Genomic DNA, 12,877 nt, shown 5'->3' with positions numbered 1-12,877 from the left:
ATGCAAATGATATACAGCACGAACGCATACTTAGAACAAATAAGTAAGAAGTATGTTTTTTGTCAAGTTCTAAGTATCTAAGTTCCAAAGACAAATATTGTGGTCCCAGATATATCCTTCTTTGGACCACTTGTGCTTAGATGACTTGTCAAACATTGTGCGTGGTGCACGTGCGTTATGCTGTAAACAATCAGTGAAATGGACATGACGTACAGGTGTTCAGTGTCACGAGCTGTCGTCTGCTCACATCAGATGGAAGCCATGGATTTCTTTCACTTCAGATTCACTCGGAAAATTGTGATTTAGTTTCATGTATTGATTTTATTTGATTGTGTTGTGGAACGGTAGCCTGCTTTTATTAAATGTAACTAAGTATATACTAGTACTTTATAAAGTAAACAATATACATTATAATGTAAATAATACACTGCATATTATCACCAGTCGTAAGTCAGAAGTATACAGTACACGACGGACATAGTCTAGGTACACACACTATATATTCTGTAGAGATACGAAAGTGCTTCATAAAACAAGTTAGAATAATGCCAATATAATGTCACCGTAGAATATCAAGCATGGACATGTGAGTGGCACATACCGAACTACACGTGATCAAATCCAATCAAATCAGACGTAATTCAAAATTAACCGTTTTCAGTTTAAACAAAATCAGTAAAAGCACTATTTCATCTGATTTTCACTGATCCATTCACATAAGTTTCACCGCTAATTTTGCATTTTACGCCTAGTGGAATCTGTTTCGGTGACTGGTTAATCTATGGCTTTGGCGTTTTATATTTCCCTACTGTAACACGTTTGTTGTCTGTTTTTAAGAATATTTAAGGAACATGTCGACAGACAGACAGAAGAAGTAGTTCAGGCTAGCCCGACCCATCGTACATATGTTTCAATTTAAGACGTTTGCTTTCTAGCGATTTACGGAAATCAACCGTTTTGTATCTTTGAATAAATTTTTACAAGAAAAAGCTTGAATACAACTCGATTTGTTGCTTGTATACAGTCATATGTTTGTAACACACTAATGTTTGTGTTACGCGTGCTCGACTTTTCAAGTCTGAAATCACCGAGACACAATCAATTGCTACTATTTAATAATTCGGTGCAAAGTGATTTTATCAATAGCATACTCTTACATGAAATAGAACTGTAAATTTGATTCAGACAACTGGAAAAGTTTGCGTTACAGTGTCGCCATACAGTCGTGAAGACGAGTGAGCACTGCGTTCTTCAATTCATGCTTTAAAGGTAAACGTCCAACATTTCTCAATATCATTGTTTAGATATTTTTCTGTAGGGTCAAATAAGGTGCACATTAGTAAACGAGTGGCACTTGGTAATGCGAGACATAAAAGCATGTTTATGTTATCGTATGGTGTGTATTACATCCATTTCTAAAATGCCAACATTCGCGGGAGCATAATTCATAGGTATATGTTCGTCCACGTGAACGACAGTAAAGGGTAGTCGAAAGAATGTAAGCAATTTACAATGCTGTCAATAAGTAATTGAAGATAGACATAAAATATGGTTAAAGTTAATTTGTTTACAATGTAAGCTCCATTGTGAAACCGATATCATTTAAATGTGGTTTTGATGGATCAAGCATATAGGTATATGACGGCCGCCTGTAAATGATGCACCCGACCCGACACGCCACTAATGTCACTGTCATATATATATATGCTAGCGTAAAAAACGTTACTGTATTTCATATAATAAGTGAGTGACTATGGGTTTACGACGTTTTTAGCAATATCCCAGCAATATCACCGCGGTGGACACCAGAAATGGGAATCACACATTGTACCCATGTGAGGAATCGAACCAGGGTCGTCGGCGTGAATAGCGAACGCTTTAACCACTAGGCAACCCGACCGCCCATTTTTCATATAAAGTTGTCTTAATGTTATTGAAAATAAGAACCTAAAGTTCTCTCATTCGTCTGAGCAATGTTTATCATAATAAATTCATTGCAAAACACATACCTGGTAACAGGAGACAAGGAGACACGCCCTAAAAGGGTTGTAGTGTAATAACTCAATAATAATGTCAATATCGGTGCGACAACCATTTACGCATTTACCTTGATACAGGTGGGACAGCAGCTGCGCATTGAAGACATCTGATGATTGAAAACAGCCTGGGGCATGTTGTTCCAAATGTCAATCGAAGATAGCAAGAGTAACAGGCTGGTTCTGGTCCTGTCGTAGGCGTCGATTTTTCTCATCCCAGATATGTCATACGTTGGAGAGGTCTGGAGAAACAGTCGGCCATGGCAGTTCCGCAACAGCAATGTCGATCGACGTTTAGGCGAACACATGCCTAAGGCAGTACGATTTTTAAATAGAAAACCCTATATGCATTTTGATACGGTTATACAATTTTTTCAGCACTTCCGGTTAAAAAAGCCCACATCACTTCCGGTTTGGGAAAAAAACATGCCTAAAGCAGTGGAATTTTGAAACAGAAAGCCCCATATCTACAGTTACCTTAATAACAAAGTTATAAGCACTTCGGTTTGGGAAAAGAGCAACCTTTAAAAAGAAAATCCCTTTCCTCCATGCTACTTTCATAAGAAAGTTATAAGCACTTGTGGTTTAACAACATCACTTCCAGTTTGAGAAAACACATGCTCAATGCAGAAACACTCATGAACAGAAAGTCCTATATATGCCTCTAGCTACCTCACTTCCGGTTCAGGAAAACACATAGGCAATGCAGTACAACTTATCAGAAGGTCCTATATGCCTCTACAGCTACCTTGATAAAACTAAAGGCACCGACGGTTTAATTACGTCACTTCCAGTTTGGGAAAACACATGCCGAAAGACCTAAATTTGAAACAGAAAGTCCTGTCTCCAGTTACCATAATATAATTTATAAACCCAACTGTGATATAATTTAAGAATTTTACAGTTATTTGATATTCCAAACCGGAACTATTGATTGAAAGTGAAATGATGAAAACCTTCCTGCAACTATATTTTGTTTCTCATGTGTTTTCTTCAATAACATCCAAGAATGATGCAGTAGTTGTCCCGGGACACTATACACCTCACATCCATTTGCTAATGGCAAAGTTAAAAGCGGCAAGGTTAGAAATAGAAGGACCGTATTTCATCTGTTAGATAACCAGGATTCCATTTCTACGTGAGCTGTTGACCTGGTGTCTATTATATAGGCCGGCATGTATAAGAGGCCCGGCTTCATTCGGTTTAATGGGGGCAACTCACAACCTTACTGAATCCCACAAACTGTGTACATGTGCAGGAAACGGTCACTGTTTATCACCAACATATCACAGTATCAGAGACCCCAGGGTCTAATAGATGCCCGGTTTGTATTTGGATGGCGTATCCGGCGTCAATTAGAGACAACGTGTCCCAGTGTCCAGTAGAGGAAATATGGCAGAGTGTTCCAGGCAGATGGTCATGTGACTTTCAGCCTATCATCGAGGAAACCGCTTGTTTGTAGATGACATTATGAATAGATCATGGGGAGCTGTCTTTGTTTGAACATGCTTCTTATTTCTATTTTACTTATTGTCCTTCTACTACAAAATTAGTCAATCAATCATGTTATTTGCAATATGGTTGCATGTGGTACTGTGTACAGCGCACAGGTCACAAAGCGTTGGTTGCAGAGAGTCCTTGGATTGCTCCTGAGAGTGTCTGTGGCAGCCTTTCTTTCCAGACTGAAGCACATGTACCATTAGTCTCCTATGCCTCTGTTCACCCAGCAGTGAACGGGGACCCAGTAGGATGAGATGGTAATTACTATGACTGTTAACCTTCTAGCACTTCACAGGCAGCTTGGGTTGTATACTCCCCTGGGAGCTGAGCAATATGTGGAGTTATGAGCTTTACAAGTTGACTATTATTATTGTTATTGTTGTTGTTGGAATGTTTATTACAAGGTTTGACTCTTGGAGACTTTAATGAGGATCTGTGATCCACAGTCTGCTTGCAGTTTCCAGTAGGTTTAGTCATTGTCATTATGTCCTGAAAACAAGACATTGTGGCTGTGTATTTAGGCTCATCTTAACTGTTCGACTGATATACATAAAAAGTAAACACAAAATATCTTTTAATAATTGAATCAAGTTGATGCGCCGTGTATACGAAAGGGGTAGGTGGATGAGTTAGGCAGAAGTGGTAGGTACATCCTTGATAATCTATCACCTCACATCCATATCTGTACCCCAGACTGTTTAAATCACTTATTATTATAGTTCGATTACTTAATTTGTCATACCAGGTAAAAGTGGAACAATTTCAACTTTTTGATATGATTTTGTGATAAATACCATTTGGCTGTAAAATTAATTTGTCTCCAGTATTACAAAATGCACATCCTTCAATCAATAAATCACAACATACCCCCAAAATCTAGTTTTGAAATGAAATGCATCAAAATATTGGATGGGATGTGAAATTAGCATTTACACATCGGCCCACACAAACACACCCCATAAATAGGATTTACAGGACATTAAGCTCAGGATGACGAGAGTCAAGACATGTTTTAATGTGGCCTAAAGTGTTGTAATGTTCAAACCTGCTAATGACATCCAATTCCTTAGTGTCTTAGTTTACAATATCCTTTCAAACCTTTTCGTGGAAACATATTTCACCAAGGAGTTTATAGTTTGGAGTTTTTAGAAGAAGAAATGGTCTTGTCATGGTCTGTAATTATTAAAGTTTGTAGTACTCAAGCAATATTCACAACAGTTGGGGTGGTTAGATGGAGTGGCCTAGTAGTTCAAGCGTTCACCAATCAGGCTGAAGCCATGAAGCCCATTTCTGGGGTCTCCTGCCAAGACATTGCTTTAATAATATATATATTGCACAAAACTCACACAGTATGGCTAAAACAGCAGTACAGTGACAGTGACTTGAAATATCATCTGGGTTGTGTGGAACTATCTAAGTAATAAGTCTCCCGCCTGATGTTGGTGTGCTCAGTGAGGTATGTGCACTACACACAAGCTGTATGGCTAGTCCAACCCTGTTGCTATAGTACCTGTCTCTACCTATCCCTGGCCAGACTGCAGTATGTTTGTTGAAGGTAGGTGACCATGTTGGAGGCCCTGACCCCAGGTCACATGGCTGATCTGGGCTTGCGAGGGCTTGTGAGGGTTATCTCCCTGGCCCCTGCTACAGCAGACCCGCACAGGCCGGCAAGCTCTGCTTGGACTACTTATGGACATAGCCACTACATGCCTTCTTTAGAACAGAGATTGACACTCACCTCACCAGTACCCTCAGTGTTCTTTTCTACTTATACTGGGCGTATCAGTCGGTCTTTTATCCATCACGGAGCAATTAGCGTTGCTAATCACATAGGTGTTTGTGATGCGAGTCGGCCAGCATGCATGTCCAAGGGCCCATTCCACAAACGGGTGTAGTGCTATGACTGTCGTAAGTTGTAAGTCTATGTTAGAATATAGGAGCTGACTGCTTTGTGAAACGGGCCCCAGGTATGCTACCTGTGTTGTTTCTTAGGGTTATCCACAGTCTCCATGCTGGCCTTTGTTTGACAGGATACATTCTTGAGATAGATTTTGTTGAACAGATTGAAATTACCTTCAAGTTCCTTGTGAATTGTGAAACAGAACTTATCAAGGGACATAAGCACAGATGTGTATATCTTGTTTGCCAGAATGAAATGCTAGTTTGCTGGTACGTATTTGGAGGCAAATGTGTACTGGCAATGTCCAGCACAAGTCCTTTGTACACATTATATGCCCAAAGTCATTGTTCAGTCTATTACTGTATCACTGAAATGAAGCAAATACAATAATCTATTCATTTGTCTATTGAATCAAGATGTACAAACATGTAGTCAGTCATCTACTACCCACAGAACACACAATTTATACCACATGTTGTCTGGCATTCGGACCCTGAAACAAATATATCCAATACAGCCCAAGCAAGTTTATGATATTTGGCAAGTCTTGATTACTGCAGTATCTGATAATGAAGCAAGTCTCTTGGCTCCTTTTTATTATATTTTATAACTATAATTTAGCAACTGTATATTTTTGTATAGTATGTTCTTCTCAGAGACTAGATGTTAGTCTACACCACGTGCAATGTTGCCTCCACACACTTATATAATGACTGCACAGCATAGTCTGGGGTAGATGCTGGTCAGATGGTCTGATCCTAGTGTAAAACCTAGTAACATTACATTGGTTTGTTACATCTCACACATTTCACGGCGGGGGACACCAGAAATGGGAAGATTACATTAACAATTGGTCAAAGAAGAATTTTAACTCCCAAGTTATATCTGCATATAAATCACACCTAATTACAGCTGCATGTGTGTCAATGAATCACACCTGGTTACAGCTGCATGTGTATCAATGAGTCACACCTGGTTACAGCTGCATGTGTAGCATTGAATCCCACCTGGTTATAGCTACATATGTAACATTGAATCACACCTGGTTACAGCTGCATATGTAGCATTGAATCACCTGGTTACAGCTGCATGTGTGTCAATGAATCACCTGGTTACAGCTGCATGAGTATCGATGAATTACACCTGGTTACAGCTGCATGTGTATCAATGAATCACACCTGGTCATAGCTGCATATGTAAGAATGAATTACACCTGGTAACAGCTGCATGTGTATCATTGAATAACACCTGTTTACAGCTGCATGTGTATCAATGAATCACACCTGGTCATAGCTGCATATGTAACAATGAATTACACCTGGTAACAGCTGCATGTGTATCATTGAATAACACCTGTTTACAGCTGCATGTGTATCAATGAATCACACCTGGTTACAGCTGCATGTGTAGCATTGAATCACACCTGGTTACAGCTGCATGTGTAGAATTGAATCACACGCATTCTATCCTGACTTTGAAAAATACTTCATTATGATCACAATATTACAGTATTCACCTCTGATTGAAATAGACAATTTGATGGCCATGGTGCTTTTTGTTCTTTCTTAATAAAGAATGGAGGCATTTTAAAAACAATATGTACAATTGTAGGTAACCACATGCAGAGTTGCTGGTACTGCACTGTACAAACAATGTATTTCAAGTTTTGGGGCCACTGAGAGCTGGAAGTTTGGCATGTTTCTGTCTCCAACTGTGACACCATTGTATCACATGAGGGATGAGCTGTTTAGAAGTTATACTTGCAAGGATTACTTCTGGACTTACCCTTCATGTTCTATGCCTGTCACTTATACTAGTATAGAATATTCAAGTTAAAGAAACAATGCATGCTGCTTCACCCACTATCTTCATGAACATCAAACAGTAGTAATTTTGTCAGAGTTGAATGGAGATAAACAGGATACCACATATTTATTGTGGAACAAAGTTAACTGAAGTTTGATGGCACTAAACATTTAAAAACAAACTCATGCCACACATTCGGTTGGTTCCATTTTCAATTTAGCACTCCTATATCTCCAGGTTATATAGCATGACATTGATTACACACATAATCACAGCTGCAGCTACAGTCCGTTTGACTCCAAATGAGAACGATGAATTGCAAAATAACTCGAAATCCAGAAAAGTGTATGAAACATCAATACGGTACTTGACCATGAATACCCTGTACCCAACAAAATCTGAATTTTGTTCAATTTAAGACCCATGACGGATGAAGTTCTTTAAGAAACTATCATGTAATTTTGTATAGAAATGTGTACATGACACGTAGGGGGACAAACTGGGAAGGAACAGCGCAAGCACGGTCTGCACGTGCTACACAGTGACCGTGTTCATTCAATGACAAGATGCGCAACTCAGCAGATGTTAAACAGTTGATGTTGAATGTGTATGATTTCTTTAGAAGTGAAGCAGAAAGAGCAAAGCCTTTTTATGCAATTAATAAATTCTTGAAAGCTCTTGGTATGTCCCCTCAGAAACTTAAAAATGTTGTTAGTCGACGAGATACAAATAGTCAGGCCAAGGAGGTAGGGAACATGTCAAAACCACGCAAGGTTGATAAATTAGACAGTTTTCAGAGGGATCAAGTCAGACGTGCAATTGTTAAACTGCACTCAGAAAATAAGTACCTGTCCCTAAGAATTTTGAAGAAACACCTTGAAACTGACCATGATTTACGTGTTACAAAGTACAAACTATGGCAGCTGTTGCATACATTTGGTTACAAATACAAAAAGATAACTGGAGAAAATAGGGCTGTGTTGTGTGAACGGTCTGACATTGTTCGTCTCCGAAATCATTACCTTCGTACCATCAAGCAGAAACGTGAAGAAGGATATGAGCACGTTTTCTTAGATGAGACATGGGTAAATGCGTCACACACAGCCAGCAGTCAGTGGGTACCCAGTGGTGACTGTAAGGAGTCTGGTAGAAAGTTACCAATGGGAAAGGGTGAAAGACTCATAGTTCTCCATGCTGCTTCTGCTAGTCAGGGTTTTCTCCCAGACTGTGACCTCGTCTTTAGAGCCAAGGCCAAAGACAACAGGGACTACCACACAGAAATGAACGGCAATGTATTTCTGGAGTGGGTGAAAGATAAATTAGTCCCTGCTTTGCCTACCAAGTCTCTCATTGTCATGGACAATGCACCGTATCATAGTGTGCAGGATCCAGAGAGCAAGACTCCAACCTCTAATAACCGTAAAGGAGACATGGTTACTTGGCTGCAACGGAGGAACAATACCTTTCCTTCTCGAGCGACGAAACCACAGCTCTATGAAATCATCAAAACTATGAAACCTGACCCCGTGTATAAAGTTGACAGTTACATCAAGGGTCAGGGTCACGCTGTCTTACGACTGCCACCTTATCACTGCGACCTGAATCCAATCGAGTTGGTATGGGGCATCGTCAAGGGTGACGTTGGACGATCGAACACAACGAGACGTTGAACCCCTCGTAAAGGAATCCCTTGGTCGGGTAACAGTAGAAACATGGAGGCGGTGTGTGGCCACAATCGTTGACGAGATAGAGCCACGTTATTGGTCACGAGATGGACTACGGCCAGCAACAGTCCAACCTATAATAGTGGCAGTCGGTTCAGGCACCAGCAGTTCCGACGATGAGATCTATGGCATGAGCCATAAATTGTCAGGGAGTTAAGAATAAGAACAATAAAAAGTGTTAGGAGATGTTAATGTTATCATTTTTCCATGTAAACATTATCAAGAGCCATGCATGATTATTTAAGATGTGTCCACAATCAGTTTCTACTCTAGTGGGTATGGTTTTACACTGCCTTTAGCAATATTGATTCAAGCAATATCACACCACAAATGGACTTCATCTTGTGGGGAATCAAACCCGGATCTTCAGGGTGACCAGTGAACACTTTAACCACTAGGCTACCCCACCTCCATGTTTAAGGTAAATGTGGTGACTGGTACGTACATATACAGACAGACACTCACAAGAACAGGAATAAACTACCAAGAGATGTGTTGTCTTTATGGTTTATTGCCATATATTTTGAAAGGTACACTTTGAAAGTGAGTTGCATCATCTGCATTCATTTACAACATTTGATATATACTGAAACAATGTTTGTTTCCTTACAAAACAATTCATAATTCTGAGACATTCACAAAGCACAGAACATTTGGAATTTTATATTGGAGAAAAAGGCATTTGTATAATATAGAAATAAGCAGAGGTAGATCATATTGGGATTGCTACAGGCTCTTCCGAGTTCACAAATGGCGGGAAAGTTTCAGTCTGTGTACCCTGTGAGAAGAGACATTTGATTAACTGTGACTTATTGACTGGAAATATCAAGTACTGTGACTGAAGCTAGCCTTCATAGCAAACCCGTACCACTTCCTGTTTCACAAAGTGGATTTCTATAATGCACTAGATCAGAACAGAATATTATTTGTGATCAACACAAAAACAACTAACAGTTAGTCAGTAGAAACAGACTGCAAAATATATGCAATGCCGCATAGAGGGGGAAAGTATATATATATAGATATACATACTGTCAAACTTCTAGAGTGTGAAATTTAACATTTTGCATAACATGGAAGAAAAGCTTAAACAGTAAGAACTTTGTGTAGTCATAACTGTAATCAAATTAAAGAAAAACTACATACACACATTATCCTACTTCAAAATAATGTAGAACATTTTATTATAGTTAATAGTTCATACAAGAAATCATTAGGTGAGTAAAGAGATTATATGGTAGAAAAATTCCTGGACAAACTATTACTTGTCAAAATCCAGATTAAGATTCTTATGAAAACAGTTAATAGCCACAACTTAAAAAGAGGAAACACACTTTTCATAAAGATTAACTACCCCCAAAAATAAATATTGGATGATAATAAATCTAGTAAATTCTTGCTTAATAAATTTGTTGAATAAGGCATTGTATTGTTCACTATTAATATCTAACTTTCAGAAACCAGTAATGAAATTCAACTCAATCTTGTTCAATCAATAACATTTTTATATACATTTTTTGCCTGTAAGATAAAAATTCAGAACAAAACAGACCAGAATAATAAACTGAAATCAAATGAATTTCTTTGTCCACTTTTGTATTGAGGTATAAATTGCAAAAGAAAACTAAAGGAAACAGAAACAGTGAAGATAATTAAACAAATATATCTTCAAAGCTGTAACACAAGAAATGCACTGCTGTAGACGCAGCATGAAGATGCTTATAAAATTATGCAAAAGCTTGGAAAAGAGAGAGGAAAAAGTATTCGACATTCCTGAATATGCTATGACTTTGAAAGATTTATGGAGAATAACTATACAAGAAATGTTTGGACTTATTTTGAAAGTAAAGCAATGAAATTGACCAAATATCTGAAGATTAAGGCAAATATGGTCATAACCCATGGTCTAAATGCTTAAAGGCAAATCACTGTCGTATTCATAATCGTCTTTTTAACAATGTTAGTTACTATGCTTTAAGCTGTGACAGATTCATGTCAAGGTACATGCAAATGTATTTGCCTTAGAAGACACTTTGATGATGAGCAGGGCTTCCACAACCGTATTTGAATAATGAATTTCACTGAAATATACAAGCAATGAAATCTACAAGAGGTTTCCGTTTTTGTTAATCCCATGAATCTTAACTCTAGTATTACTGAATGAACCTAAAAGTTTGACTTGTACCTACAAGTACTTGTGTACACGGTATGTTTCATATTTTGGCATGTCAGTTGCGTAGATTACATCTGCTCAGACAAATATTATGTACCATATTTGAGAATCCTGGAGCATGTCATCACTGAGAGATGATATAATTAATAGATGGGAATTATTATGTTTATTTCAACTGCGTATATGCATAACAAAAAATGTTATAAATCTGAATTATTTCAATAACCTTCCTTGAGCATGTCATGAATCTTCAAAATACTACAGGTAGGAAAATACTATGAGATTTATACAGTTCTTATTACTCTTGCATACATCGATTATCTGAAAACTGGCCAAGAAATATCGTGTGCGACGATTTACACAAACAAAAATTGAGCGACAAAGCATTTTTACAGCACCAATGCAGGCAGACACAATACACCCATTCCTTGACCAGGAAAGTAGTCCATCCTCACACAAGTCACAAAGTCTTCCAACATCTGTTCAATCCTTGCAATGTTCAAGGTATTCAAACACAGTGTGTGGGTGCAGCTCTCCAACAGGTCTGTCTCGTTGTTGACAGTCAGAGTAGAAAAGTCACAGTTTGTCCCTGACTTGCCTCAGTCCAATCAACCAATATTGTATTTCTCCTTGGTATAGACTTGACATCTGTCTGCAAGCTATCTACGGCCAAGCACAAGCTTTATATACAGCTTCGCACACAATACGATGAGGTAATGAGTTTTGATAGATTCAGAACCAACAGAGGAGAGAAAGAGAATTGTGGCTATGTACAAATTCTATAGTTTTTTAAGCTAGAGTTTGCACATTTGTCTTTTCCCACAACGCTTGTTCTTGTTTCCATTGAAGTGTTGGCGACAACAGCGCCACCTGCTAGTTGGTGGACAGTATTATTCTGAGTGGTTCCCGGCCATGTCGGTGGCATCGGCTCGGCATATAGGGCAGGTTCGGTTGGTCTGGAAATAACAATTTGCTCAGATATATTCCTGTAAGTAGGGATTTACATAGCTCTGTAACTAGAAGGGCTGGCAAAAAGGTTTGATAAATGTAATTTTTAACTGTTATCGATATGAAAATTGTCATCAATAATATCTTACATAAACTATTGTGATGAAATAAAGTTTAGATTTACCAAAACAGACTTGTTATTGTCAATAATGTCAAATGCTGAAGAAGGAAAGTAACTGTTTTTGTTATACATTGTATCTAAAATTTCCTCAAAGTAATCCCTGCATAAATGTGCCACCACTCACCAGAGGAATGAAATATGTGGATTTGATATGTGAGTGTGTCGAAAGGCAGGTGAATGTGTATTTATTCAACTTTTTTGTTAAGCCAGAAAACAATTTGATTTCCCCCTCAAGTGAAGTCTACAGTCACATTCCCACTCATCTATATACTACCGGTACTCAACACTTGCTCATTGGACCATACCTTTGACTAAAGATCACTGTTTTGGTCCTTAGCACATGTTGAGTAGCATATTTACAAGCCGCAAAGCAGTGACCCATGGCTTCAAGAAATATTATATAGCGAGTAAGTGAGGTTTTACACCGCTTTTAGCAATAATCCAGCAATATCATGGCGAGGGACACCAGAAATGGGCTTCACACATTGTACTCATGTCGGGAATCGAGCCCGGGTCTTCGGCTTGACAAGAGAACCCTTTAACCACTAGGCTACCCGACCGCCCCCTTGATGATATGTAGATCATGTGTGAGAAAGTGTCTCAAAGACT

General features: G+C 38.6%; 1 protein-coding gene across 7 annotated transcripts in view; it reads right to left on the bottom strand.

Moving 5' to 3' along the window:
* Positions 1 to 9,461: 9,461 nt before the first annotated feature.
* Positions 9,462 to 12,877, bottom strand: part of LOC124116787 (E3 ubiquitin-protein ligase RNF38-like) — an 86,939-nt gene continuing 83,523 nt past the window's right edge. For all 7 annotated transcript variants that reach the window (XM_046478318.2, XM_046478345.2, XM_046478335.2 and 4 more), the window contains one exon: positions 9,462 to 12,095. In XM_046478318.2, coding sequence (XP_046334274.1) covers positions 12,030 to 12,095 — 66 coding nt within the window. In that variant the 3' untranslated portion in view covers positions 9,462 to 12,029. The remainder of the gene's footprint in view (positions 12,096 to 12,877) is intronic.

The sequence above is a fragment of the Haliotis rufescens genome, unplaced genomic scaffold, assembly GCF_023055435.1.
Source record: "Haliotis rufescens isolate VD_foot unplaced genomic scaffold, xgHalRufe1.0.p SCAF_12, whole genome shotgun sequence".
In the NCBI taxonomy this organism is placed as follows: domain Eukaryota; kingdom Metazoa; phylum Mollusca; class Gastropoda; order Lepetellida; family Haliotidae; genus Haliotis; species Haliotis rufescens.
Note: the sequence above shows the minus strand (reverse complement) of the source record. Positions and strands in the feature narration are given on the sequence as shown.